Genomic DNA, 13904 nt, shown 5'->3' with positions numbered 1-13904 from the left:
GAGGCAATTTCAATTGTTGGTGTTGAATTCAATTCAAAGAACATATGGATTGAGTATATGGTTTTGGCAATTATGCAATCAAGATGTTTACATCATCATCTTGGGATTGAAAGGTAGCAATATAAGAAGATAACTAGTGTTCACTTTCTAGCTTGAAGTTTGAAAAGGCTCAACATAATGCCTTCATTGATGATTAATTGAAGAAAGTGAAATGCAAGATTGATGGCCTAAATCCTATCACAAGATTGAAGGGAAGAAATGAATCTACAACATCCAGGGAGAAATAAAACTAAATATGATGAGATATAAAGGAAAGAAGGAGCCATGTAGCTGTCCCATGAAAAACTGGTAGCTGATACATGTTTGGAAACAAGCTAGAAAACTTATGATTAGGAATTCCCCATTGAAAGGAAGTGAAAGAATCTCCTCTACGCTTTAGAGGGAGTATGAAGTCTCCTTAATATTTGCGAAGGAGCAAAGATTTATTCCCTACATCACGTGGGAATAGGGATCTCCTCTCTGGGAGGGACAACTGCAGTCTATGTGAAGGCCATGAATAAAGAATGGTGGATGGAGGATTGGATGAGAATCCATGACTTCGTTGAGGATAGAAAAATCCAAGATAGGAAATTAACTGACACTCTTTGAGAATTGGACAGGTATCCAAGATAAGAGTGGCCGAAGAGGACCAATATTCTTTGAGGATTGGGAATCCAAGATAAGAATAATCCTAGAAGGACATGCTAGTGAATATCCGGATGGGGTATGTACCTTGTAGAGGTAGTGTGATATTTCACGTAAAGCCTCCCAATATTATGCTCTTGCATAAGAAAGAGCTTGTCAAGTTAAGGCCTTACAATGTTGACAATGTTGGTCATAATGTTGATGCTGAAAGATGGCTTACCAATCCAACTCTTCTTATGAGAACTCTTCAATCTGAGAATCACCTTGTACTAGTTGTATAATTATGAATATCTTCCTAGTTAAGAGGGAGTGTTGGAAAATCTAACTAGTTTTGGTCTTCATAATTGTCAACATACTCAAATCATTATGTATATCTTATGTTACAAGAAAAGAAGAAAGAAAAAATAATATTTTTAAGCATGGGTTTCATGCTCCAATTTGATGGTCATCTAGGTAAAGCATGTTTTTCATGCTTCTATGGTTTGTCATGTCAAAAGAATATTTTTCTTGAGTCAAGAGAGTCATTATCATTTGTATAAGACCCTATTGGGCAAGTTGTAACATGTAAAAGTTAATGATCTTGAGTCTAGAAAGTCCTACAAACCTCCTAGCACAAGTCGGCCCAAGCAGTGACAAGTCGACCTAAAGAAGGGTATTTGAACCCCACAAATGTGTATAAATAGAAGCAACATCGACCTCATTTAGCACCATTCGATCTCTGAAGTAAGAAGTTCGATCTGAAGTTGGGAAAGAGAAGGAAGCAAGAGCGAAGGTCTAGAAAGCTAGAAGAACTCAAGGAGGAGGAAATGAGTTTTGCTTTTGAGCTTTGTTCTCTTACATATGTTTTAGGTTTTTTGCTGCTGCCACAGAGGCAGAAACTTTAGATCTAGTTGTAGGTCTGAAAGTTTGTGCAAGAAGGTCAAAGATTTGAAGCTAGAAGCGAAGGAGGAGATCCTAGCAATGCAAAGAGACAAAATCTTGAACTTATTCTCTCACACATGCGAAAGTTAGGGTTTCCGCAACTTCTAGAAGGATGAAAATTGCAGGTCAAAGTTGCAAGTCGAAGTGAAGCTGGAAGAAGAAGAAGTAACCCTTGTTGACTTGGTTCATCTCTTCTTGGAGGGCTGAGTTGGTGCTTGGAGGAGGATTTGGTCAAGGGTTTTGGGTCTTGGTTTTCTCATTTGAAGCAAATTCTATAAGAGGAGAAGAGATTCTTTCTGGGTTTTCCGTTTGGAGGGTTTTTTCCCTGGCTTGAAGCCTAATACTTGTGTCCATTGTCTTTACTATTTTTGCACTTGATAATTGCTTGATGAAAACATCTAGTAAAGAAACATAAGAAGATAAATAAAGTTGACAAGCAATTATTAAGGTTAAAGAGACATTTGAATTAATAGCTGCCCTACTACATTCTCTAACAAATGTGACCATCCCTTGCATTCTAATATGAATCACTACTTGAGCTGGATGATTGACCGCTCTTGATTGTATCCTAGTTCCCTCTCTTCACTTGGGAGGTATCCCTTGCCCCTAGTCTAGTGTGACCATCCCTGAGGCCTTTTTTTTCCATTGTTCAGGAGAGGCACACTTAGGATATCTTTTAGCCATACATATTACATCATGATGTTGAGCATCATAAGGGGGATCTGATTATAGACTTGTTTGAGCCATGTTTAGCTCCTCTTGCCGATTTTCAGTCATATTTAAATTCAAGGGCTTGTTAGCATGATTAGTTAACTATGATTAACCCTTTTGAAATTGATTTGTGAAGTACAAGAAGTTTTTAAAAGATGAGGTTCTTTAGCCATTTATTTCTTCATGCCATCTTCAAATTTTCCCCAAGGACACAACTAAGAAGGGCATGTTTCATGTTGAAATGACTATAAGACAAAATGGTTTTTTATTGATTGCTATGTTGTTTTGAAATCGAAAGGAAAGATGCTAGCCCAAAGATTTGAGCACAAATTTTCTCTTTTGTCTATCCTTCCCTTTTCATCCTCGCTTCGTTCAAGAAGTTGCACATCTTTCTGCAAATTCCTAATGATCCCTTCTCAGTTTGTGAAGGGTGATAGCGAGGGAAATTCAAGATGTTGATTTGGGGTAGCATCGGATGTGCTCTAGCCACGAAAATTGGTGGAGAGGCTAAGGCACATGAGATCTCCAATACCCAGAAAGGGTTTGGGTAGATTCTAAATAGTTTGGGAGATATTAAAATAATTAATATTTTTAATGGAGTTCCTATGTCTAAACTTAGGGAAAATAAAATATTAATGTGAATTAATATAAATCTATGTTAGAATGGTCCAAAAGTCATGGATCAAGCTAGATCTAAACTTAGCCATTGATTAGGGACTTAATCTCGGCCGTTGATTTGTCAACAAGAGAAGTATAAGAAGAGGCTTGAGGGTCACTTGGAGAACACACCAAGAGATCAAGATTTTGACTTTCTGGGGATGGGTTTGCTGAGAAAGTTGAGAGAGTGATCAGAGTTGCAGATGAGGGGCAGTGAATACAGAAGCAGAGAGGCAGAGATAGCACTGGGAGGATTAGCGTAGTAGTCGGAGAGAGGAATGCAAAAATAGCCAAGGGTTCACGCAGAGCCAGCCAGGGCTCACGCAGAGGCAGCCAGGACTTGCACAGTGCTTCAGAGGGCCAGTGTGGGTGACGCAGAGGGCTAGAAGGCTGACGCAGGCCAAGCCGGAGTGACGCTGGGCTAACGCAGGGCCAGAGAGAGGCTGACACAGTCCCTAAAGGTTGATGTTGTCCCTAGAGGCTGATGCTCGGGGCTCGTGGGGCATATTGGAGCTGTGGAGTTGTCGGAGTGTTTATCCGAGATTTCAGCCGGAATATTTGTTTCCGAGTAGAGAGGTACTACTGCCGAGGTTTTTTCTCTGTTGGGTGAGTCGGATTTGGCACCCAGATTGTATTCTGAAACTGCTTAATAAATCAAACCCTCAGATAGCTGCACCGATTTTCCCGCATTGGTTTTTCCAGGGACATTAGTCCAAAAACAACAGTGTCACTTGTGTGCTTGTTTCTATTTCCTTCAGTTGATGATCTATAATGTGTTGAACATGTACTTGTATTTATTTCCAGTATTTACATGGTAAATAACTTGTTAATTAACAGAACAAGTAGGTAGGAATAAATCAGTAAATTGCATAAAGCATTTCTAATGTGTCAGACTTAGAAATTCCAACGTGGTATCAAAGCTAGGTTGCAGATCACAGGAGAACTGAGGACATCAGCGGAACAAAGCAGTAGTTGTAGAAAACCGCTTTCCTGAGTGACAGAAGTTGTTCCTAGCAGAGTAGCAGCAAGGAAGGGGTGACATAGTGCATGCGTCATCAAGATTGAGCTAGGAAGAGGCAATGCAGAGGTTGAGGGAGGCAAAGATAGGCTCACGTAGAGCCACGTAGAGGCCAGGAGGATTGACGCAGTTGGCTGAGGAGGTTGATTTGCCAATACCAGGATTGCGTAGAGCCTAGGAGATCTAACCGTCAATTCGTTGGGGTTTAGGAGGCTGTGGGTAAGTTGCAGAGTGGAGCTGGTGGGGTACTGTAGTCAGAACAATACCTAACAGGGCAAGGCCAAGGTAGAGGGAGTTGCTGCTGAGGTGGATTTCTAGCCAAGGAATCCAAATCAGTGTTGCAGTTGCACAGATGATTGGAGGGGCATCTCGACATCGGCAGAAGGGTTTCCAGGAGGGAAATCGAGGCTCAGAGGAGTCATATCGAGAACTTCCAGGAGGCAAGTAGAGGAGCAACGAAATGGCACTACACGGAGTAAGAGACCAGGAGAGACTGGATGGAGCCTCAAATTTCATAGTCTGGAAGGGCAAAATCTTATCCGTACTGGACAGGAATTGTGTCAAGCACTTCGCCTTGAGGACGATAGCTATCCCAATTGATCTACTTGATAACGACTTTTATGAGGATGCAATGGCGAGGGCTAAGAGTATCATCCTTGACAGGGTCAAGGATCATATAGTACCACATATTGCCGAGAAGAACACAACACAAGAGATGTGGGAGGCCCTGACCAAGTTGTATCAACATACTTCCGTGCAGAGGAAGATGCTACTAGAAAATTAGCTGCGATCATACCAGATGAAGAAGGGAGAACAGATTGACCCATTCCTCGGTTGATTGAAGGAGATCTGGGATCAGCTGACTTCCATAGGGGTGATGCCGGATCCAAAATTGATGGGGAGAACAACCCTGAACATCATCTCAGAAGACTGGGAGGTGTTTGTCCAGAGTATACTGGGCAGGGTGACCCTTCCAGATTGGGAGGAAATGTGGGCTGCTCTTCGCCAAGAAGAGATTAGAAGGCATAGCAAGGCGCAAAGCAGTAGCAAGGGGATCGGAATCAAAAAGTAGGAGGAGGATGTTGCCCTAGCATCTGAGGGAAAGCAGGAGAAACAAAAGAAGAAGGACCTCTCCAAGGTCAAATGCTTCCACTGCGGGGAGTTGGGTCATTATGCGACCCAGTGTCCAAGGACAAAGAGTAAGGGAGAGGCCTCTAAGACCAAGACAGCATCAACAAGGGCAGAGAAGAAAGTGGAGACAGACGATGATTGTGCCATGAGTGCTATGTGCCACTTCAGAAGAAGTGGGTAGACATTGCGCTGTAGTCAGGAGGACTACAGGGGATGAGGGGCAGGATCCTCGAGGTACCCAACCTCTTGGATTAGACCTTGCTACGGGAGCCCCGAAGAGGAGTAGCAGGACTGGCGGATGTCGGTAGAGATGGATGCAGATGGAGCGACAGAGCGAGTTACAATGTAGGATTCCTAGGACAACGCAAGGCTAGCAGGCTGCAACAGTGCGAGAGGCATGGGAGTGTTGCACCAGTGTAGGATGGCACAGAAAGGTGTGCAACGGTGTGAGATGCATGGAGTTGTTGTAGCAACGCAGGGGTTAGAGAGGGCGCACTTGTCAGTGACAAAGGGAGCTTCAACATCCAGAGTGTTTCTAGCCTGACGGAGATGTCAGAGTTGGGAGATCAGTTACTTACTTCTTAGTAACTCGGTTGCAGTGCAACAATTAGCAGTGGTAGTGCTATGTGCAGCATGATGCAACATGATGAGAGGGGTTGCAGTGCAAATGCAGCAGTGGCAGTGGCAGGGCCATGGGCAGCAGCACGGACGCAGAGGGAGTTGCAGTACGGATGTAGTAGTGGTAGTAGTAGGGCCATGGGTAGTAGTACAGGATGCAACAGTGCAGAGGATGTTGGGCAACAGGCCTAGCATCAACACAGGGACCGATGTTGGATGATCAGAGTGATGCTCAGTGAGGAGTATTACTAGAGCACAATCCTCGCTAAGAGGGAGTGTTGATTTGGGGTAGCATCAGATGTGCTCTAGCCACAAAAATTGGTGGAGAGGCTAAGGCACATGAGATCTCCAATACCCAGAAAGGGTTTGGGCAGATTCTAAACAGTTTGGGCAGAATGGTCCAAAAGTTATGGATCAAGCCAAATCTAATCTCAGCCGTTGATTAGGGACTTAATCTCGGCCGTTGATCTGTCAACGAGAGAAGTATAAGAGGAGGCTTGAGGGTCACTTGGAGAACACACCAAGAAATCAAGATTTCGACTTTCTGGGGCTGGGTTTGCTGAGAAAGTTGAGAGAGTGATCAGAGTTGCAGCTGAGGGGTAGTGAATACAGAAGCAGAGAGACAGAGATAACACCGGAAGGATCAACGCAGTAGCCAGAGAGAGTGACGCAGAAGCAGCCAAGGGTTCACGCAGAGTGAACATTGTCTGTCTCATTTGGTGTTTAGAGTAAAGCTTTTTTATCTCGACCATTGGCCACACTTCATTCAAATTTGTTTGATTTGGGTTTTGGCTACAACCACCACTTTTCTGAGTTTCTCTAGTTATCATGTTCTTTGACCATACCATTGAAAGCAATGTTGGTCAAATTGTCGAGTTTTTGGCGATGTGCCGAAAAATCGCGATTTTTTCAGCCCGAAAAAATATTATGATTTTTTTCCTTTGGCGATTTTTCTCAAAATTTTCCAAATTTTGCCACATTTTCCTAAATTTTCTTGATTTTGAAAAAATGAATATATTTTGTATTTTTTTAATGTTTGTTGTGGTTTGCTGATTTTATTCGCCGATGTTTCCGAAAAGATGTTTTATAGACGCTAGTTGAATTTTTGCCGATACCGATTTTTTCAATACTGATTGAAAGTCAAAAATTGAATTCTAGAAAATTATTGTTTTGCTACAAATTTAGAAAAAATAAAAATAAAAAAGGCATAACAATACCTTTAAGAAGAATTTATTTGAAAAAACAATATTTAATAAAAAAAAGTGCGTACAGTTGCTTTACATAGGCCGCAATACCACCATACAAATATTATTAAATTACAAAAAAATGTTTTTTTTGTATAGAAACCATCATGTTGTACTTAATTGCCTAATTGTTGTAGTGTCGTACACTGCCATCTATTCAATTACGTCAAATAGTTAGGAAAATCACCTATGAATTGCTTAATTGTTGCTTTTTTTGGAGAAAGGGTTGTATCACAACACTGGCATTGTTGGTGAGTCACCTCAACATTTCCAACATCATATCTACTATCCAGATTGTTTCCCATAAAAAAACAAGTAGATTAGTTGCCATCCTTCAACTGTTAATCAAAACCCATGCAACGAATTTTTTCGTGCATTAAACCATCGACCATACGATTCACCGCAGAGTCACACATTCAACAACCACTAAAGCATACATCCTGAATTAACTACAACCATAGATTGTTTTAACATGTCCTGTTCAATTCAAGGCATACAACCCTGCAAATTCATTTGCTGTCACACTCCACTGCTGTTAATCTGTTGTACAACAATTTTTAAATTTCCAGCCCATAGCATTTCAGGTTGTAGAATTCTGTATGGTTATCCATCTGCTACCAACACCATTGTCATATCACTCACTGTAACCATTGTATGCAGACCAATGATAGTATCATCTTTGGGTGGCTTCTTGTACTATGTGACATTCATTGATGATTTGTCTCTGAAGACATGGATCTACGCCATGAAGACCTAGGATGAGGTCTTCAGAAGGTTCTAAGACTTCAAGGCTCAGTAGAGAACTTGATAGGGAAGAAGATTAAAGTTTTGAGGTCAGATAATGGAGGGGAGTATACTTCTAAGGACTTCAGTGATTTTTGTAAGGAAGCAGGGATCAAGAGGGAGTTGATAGTTCCTTACAACCCTCACCAGAATGGGGTTGTGGAAAGGAAGAATAGGTCCATTATGGAGGCTGCCAAGGCGACAATTCGTGATCAAGATTTTCCCATGTTCTTATGGGAAAAGGCATCCGACACGACAATTTATGTTCATATCAAGATTCCTCACCAAATATTGGAGGACAAGACTCCCGAGGAGGCATTCACAAGAGTGAAACCAGAGGTCTGTCATTTGAGGATCATTGGTTGTCTAGTATACATGCACGTGCCCAAGGAGAAGAGGCTGAAGTTAGAACCTTCTAGGAAGAAAGGTACTTTTGTGGGATACAACGAGACTACGAAGGCCTATAGGATCTATATTCCAAGACAACATCAGATTGAGGTTAGGTAGGATGTTACTTTTGATGAGGAGGTAGCATTCAAGAGGTCTAAAGAGTCGCATATGGAGATTGATAGTGAGGAGTAAGAGGCTTGGAAATTTGTGAGTACAGATCCTTCTAGTCCTATTGTTCGTCCTTCAAACTATCAAGAGGAGCCAATAGAGCTAGCAACGCTAGTGGGCTTGCCCAAAGATGTTGCAGAGACCAGGAAGAGGCCTGCATGGCTTCATGACACTTTGCAAGGTGCAAAGAGGCATGCAACTCTTAGTGGTACTTTCAGGGAGAGCAGACAACCATAGAGGTTCTTGAGTTATATGGCATTGATGAGCCACATCATTGATTTCGAACCTTCTAGTTATGAGGAGGCAACATGCCAACAAGTTTGGAAGGATGCCATGATGGAGGAGTATCAGTCCATCATGAAGAATGATGTGTGGGAGATAGTTCCGAGACCAGAGGGGAAGTCAATAGTGACTTCCAAGTGGATCTATAAGATCAAGCATGCAACATATGGCAACATTGAGAAGTACAAAGTGAGGTTTGTGGCGAGAGGGTTCTCCCAAAAAGAGGGAGAGGACTATGAGGAGACTTTTGCTCCAGTCGCCAGGTACACTTCCATCAGGACTATTATTTCTCTTGCTTCAGTTATGGGTTGGAGGTTACATTAGATGGATGTAAAGACCGCGTTCCTCAATGGTGTGATTGAGGAGGAAGTGTACATAGAGCAACCTCATGGCTTTGTGATACCGGGGAAGGAGTCCCATGTTCGCAGATTGAAGAAGGCTTTGTACAGACTCAAGTGGGCACTCAGGGCATAGTATTCTAGAATTGATGGACACTTGATGAGTTTGGGCTTCACCAAGAGTGGTGCAGATTCTAACCTTTACTACAAGGTTGTCGATGGTGATCCTTTTATCTTGGCGCTGTATGTTGTTGATTTGTTCCTTGTTGGGGCAAAGTGACTCATTGTCGGATGCAAGAGGGACTTGGCTTCAGAGTTCGAGATGAAGGATCTTGGATTAATGCATTATTTCTTGTGATTGGAGGTGTGGAAGAGGCAAGATGAGATCTTCCTTGGACAAGGGAAGTACACAGTTCATATCTTGAGGAGATTTGGTATGATGGAGTGCAAGTCCATGGCTACACCTATGGTGACAAATACGAATAAGCTGAGTGATTCCACTTTAGATTTGGTGGATCCCACTATGTACAAACAATTGATTTGATCCTTGATGTACTTGGTTAACACCAGGCCAGATATTTACTTTGCAGTGAACACCCTAAGTCAGTTTATGGTTGAGTCGAGGCATGGACATTTGGTTGCAACGAAACATGTGTTGAGGTACTTGCATGGTACAGTTGGATATGGTCTGAGTTCTGTCTCAGGTGGTGAACTGAGGCTGCAGGGATATGCTGATTCTGATTAGACCGAAAGTGCAGCAGACAAAAAGTGCACCTCGAGGTGTTGCTTCAACTTGGGATCAACTATGTTATCCTATATTAATAGGAAACAGACTTCTGTCACACTTAGTACAACAAAAGTGAAGTATATCACAGCTGGTGTCTTAAGTCAAGAAGCAGTATGGCTTCAGAAGCTTCTTGCTGGACTATTTGATCAAGTGCTAGAGACAACCTTGATATATTGTGATAATCAAAGTGGTGTCAAGATTCATAGAATCTAGTATTTCATGATAGGTTGAAGCACATTGAGATAAATTATCACTTCATTCGAGACATTGTGCAGAAGGGAGTATTGAAGCTGCAATACATATCCAAAAACGAGCAGATTGTGGACACTCTCACCAAGCCTCTGTCTAGGGAGTTTGTATACTTCAGAGACACGCTTGGTGTGATTGAGAATGTTTCCCTCGTTGGGAAGGAGTGTTGATGTTTCTGCTAATTTGCAGCATCAGGTAGACATTCTCCCACAGGGTCATGCTGATTTGTCTTGGGGGAAATGGTACATTCACCCAGGGGGCCATGTTGATTTGGTTAGGGGTGAATGGCCTAGGGCAGTCTTTCTCCCAGTAGCCTTGGTGTCTGGTTCGTGGAGATTGGCCCACAATACTCATATTACCTGCTCTAGGATGGAGTGATCTATATTTTATAGAGTGTGTTTGATTTGTTTGTTTAAATGGGGATTTACCCATTAGTGGAATAAGCAATTCTAGTCTAATGTCGAGTTGTAATGTAGGCTCAATAAGTGAAGGGGTTCCTTGTGATGAGGGCTTCTTATTAGGTGTCCAGTCAACATTAGAGCTCTATATAAATAGACGTGCATGTGAGGAGACAATCATCAACATAGCAAAGCTTAATTAATCTTTTATAGTGGAAGAGAAATTCAGCTAAGGAGAAATTTGTGTGCTTGATTGACTGAGTTTGATCGACCTTGATCACAGCTCATGTGTGAGGTTTGCCTACAGATTTGACTGATCTGTATAATGTTGGCTGCAGGCTGTTTGATTGAGTTTGATATGGTTGACCATGGATTATTTGATTGACCAATGTTGACCGCAAACTGTTTGACTTGTTTTGACCAATGTTGATTGCAAAGTTTGACCACAGTCTACACGTGCGAGTTTCTCAACAAGCTGCACATGCGAAGGTTTGATCACAAAAGTTGATTTTGACTGGTTTGATTGCAAAAATTGATTTTGACTGGTTTGACCAACTTTGGCCAACTGTTGTTTGACTAGGTTTGACTGGTGATTTGACTTATAATGTTGGCACATATTTCTAGACAAGTTTCTGATTTGTAAACCTTATTGAAAAGACAATTTCTCCTCAAGAAAAGATTGTTGGGTTTTCTCCCAAGATTGGGTTTCCCAGGTGAAAATTATTGTGTCTATTGTGCATGGCTGTCTTTCTATGATCTTTATTGTTTTCGCTGCATTTGTAGTTGAGATTTTTTATATGGAATTATTCAATGATATCAGTGGCAAGAGAAATACTGTTTGAAAATCATTAGGAAGCTATTATCATATCAAAAAATTGTATTCTACTGCACATGCTATATAATTTCAACAAGAACAACCCATTATTTTTGTATTTTAGATTACTTAATTAGTGAAGAGGGAATTTTCACCTCCATATGTTAGAATTTAGGGTAGCTCATGAAACATTAATTGTTTATTGCGAAGGGTTGAGCATCTCTTTATAAATATGGATACACTTCCTCATTTGCCCTCTTGGGAAGATTGGTAGAAGAATTCCTTAACATTTCTGAACCGTTTGTTGGAGACTTTTATCTTTTTTCTTTGTGCAATGGATGGCTAGCTAGAGTGCTCTCATGAAGGTGTTGTTTTGTTTTTCCACGCTTGGTATTATATAAATTAACCTGCTCAAATTCAAGTGTAGGAAAGATGTATAAAAATTTCCAGTTCGTACTACTCTTCTATATCTTCCTCTAGCTTTTTATCATTGAAAAATGATCAAAATCTTGTATCAATTTGCACAGCCATACTTATTGTCTGACCTTGATTTCAGTAATGTGTGTAGAGAGCACATTGATAGCTTTTCTTAAATTACAGTCTGAGTCTAAGAGCTCACTTCTGACAAACATACTGTCCTGTACAGGTACAAGAGGCGGAAATAGACAACGGAAGTTTATCGATCGGGGATCCTCTAGAGTTGAGTAGATATAAGATTCCTCTATAGAAATAGCAAATTTTGTTGCTCCAAAGCTTTTGTAACTATTTGGGGACAGTGTATTTTGATTTGTTACTCCAATAATCTGACAAGTTCAAAAGCCTCGTGGGACACTAACATGTGGGGGTCGAAGGTTGTGTAACCCGAGGATATAGTAAAAGCTTCTAATAGCAACTGCCATTGTATTCTATGAATCTATACACATGTCAAAGGCAAAGTTATTATCTTGTCATTTTATGGTCAAAAACATAATTTTAATTTAACGTAATTGTTCTATGCATTATACATGCATCAATACTGTTGCAATATATCTGAGCTTAGCTTTGCCAAAAACACAATGTGACTTTTGTATATTTCTTCTAGAAGGTGCTTACTTGCGGTTTTTGAGATGGCATTAAGTTTTCCTTACTGCGTGATCAATTCTTGAGTTTTTTTTCCCTGAGATATTTAAAGTCCCAGTAATTTGGATGTGTTTCATTGAATCACTAGAGAATAATATGGTTTTCTGGATTTTCTACATGGTTTGCCAATCTGAATTATATTTTAACCTGGGTGTAAACAGTATTTATATTCCCAACCAATTGACAGGAGCAGGATTTTGTATATACTGCACAACAATGAGATCCTTAACCACCACCTCAAGGTAAAGTGGCAAATTGTGTGTGCAGTAAACATGGACATTGACTACTCCAGTTTCGTAGTGATGGCATAAAATATAAATGAATGGATCAGGACAGACTTTCAGGTGAGAGGCTGGATGCCAGGGTGCACCTTCTTCTGGTGAGAGGCAGTTTGTACGATCAATGCAGTTTGGTTGATTTGTTTGACTGGTGATATTTTTTGAAACTTTTCTAAGTGATCTTGGAACTGTTTGAAGCTTACAGTGATGTTATAAAATTTTAAACAGGGCAAAGAAAATTTTTAGTGGCAATGTGATCAGAATGAGAAATGGTCTGGAGGATGTTGTGGATATTCAACTTGAACAGTTTGTCACAATAGAACTAATAAGTTTTTGCAAACTCTTTGTTATATAGTGTTTTACTCGAAATTAAGATTTAATATTACTATGTTAGTGCTTAAAACACTGAAATAAGCTTGAAACAGACACTACACCAACACAATGAACACAAGATGTGCCCTTGCAATAGGGGAAAACCATGGTAGAAAATGAGAGCATGCAAATACAAATAAAGGTGAACTCACTATGGGGTTGTCATTGACACTATGCTTTGATTCATGGCTACAAGGTTTTCTACTTCCTATGTTATGCTACATTATCCAACTCCCTTGCTCTGCTTCATTATAGAACAATGAATCAATAGAATAGGAATGGAACTCCTTCCTTCCTAGTGGCCTAGTACTTAACATGGCTTAATAGTCTTCTAAGTTAGGAATAGTTTTTTTACATGGCTTAACCCTTGCTTGGGATTAGGGTTTGGATCCACTAATATCTTCTTGAAAGTCTACATGTGACTAGCACCACATATCGAGGAATGGATGTTGATGTGGCATGCACTTGGTCCCATGGTGTTCAAGGTGATCTTTCTGTCGGTGGAAAACTCTTGATGTGTATAACATTGTGGAAGCATTGTGAGCTTTTTCTCCACAAAGTTTTGATCCCAAAATTGACCACTTAATGCCTCAAACGAGGTCCAGAGGTTTTGGGATCTCAAATTACCAAAATAAGCCATTCCCCTTAAATGGCCTTGCAAGTCAATAGCTCTAATTTTTCTACTCAAAAAATACCGAAATAGATGAAAAATTATATAATGATCCATTTTGGATTGACAAAGGGAAACTTTGTTGTAATTAGTTGCCAACCTATGTCAAACCATGATGTTCGAGGTTGTAACAATCCCTGCTGCACAGAATTGTGGATATCTCTTGGTCAGGGGCAATAATTTTGTAAATAAAAACATTTTTTCTTTTTTCTTATTTTTTTGTATAAAGCTCATCTTGTGCACATAAGAGTCTTCGGTTTTGGTGTATGGCT

At 40.6% G+C, this 13904-nt stretch overlaps 1 protein-coding gene across 1 annotated transcript in view; it reads left to right on the top strand.

Moving 5' to 3' along the window:
* The window catches only part of LOC149178772 (DEA(D/H)-box RNA helicase family protein), a 288841-nt gene extending 276918 nt beyond the window's left edge, over positions 1-11923 (top strand). Inside the window, exon 19 of the mRNA XM_089420426.1 lies at positions 11840-11923. Within this exon, the coding sequence (XP_089276552.1) occupies positions 11840-11858 (19 nt within the window). The 3' untranslated portion in view covers positions 11859-11923. The remainder of the gene's footprint in view (positions 1-11839) is intronic.
* The last annotated feature ends 1981 nt before the right edge of the window (positions 11924-13904 follow it).

The sequence above is a fragment of the Pinus tabuliformis genome, chromosome 4_1 (assembly GCF_031772625.1).
Source record: "Pinus tabuliformis cultivar Carrire ecotype Pingquan chromosome 4_1, CPIR1, whole genome shotgun sequence".
Taxonomy (NCBI): Eukaryota; Viridiplantae; Streptophyta; class Pinopsida; order Pinales; family Pinaceae; genus Pinus; species Pinus tabuliformis.
The sequence above is the reverse complement of the archived record's forward strand: the minus strand, read 5'-3'. Positions and strand labels throughout refer to the sequence as shown.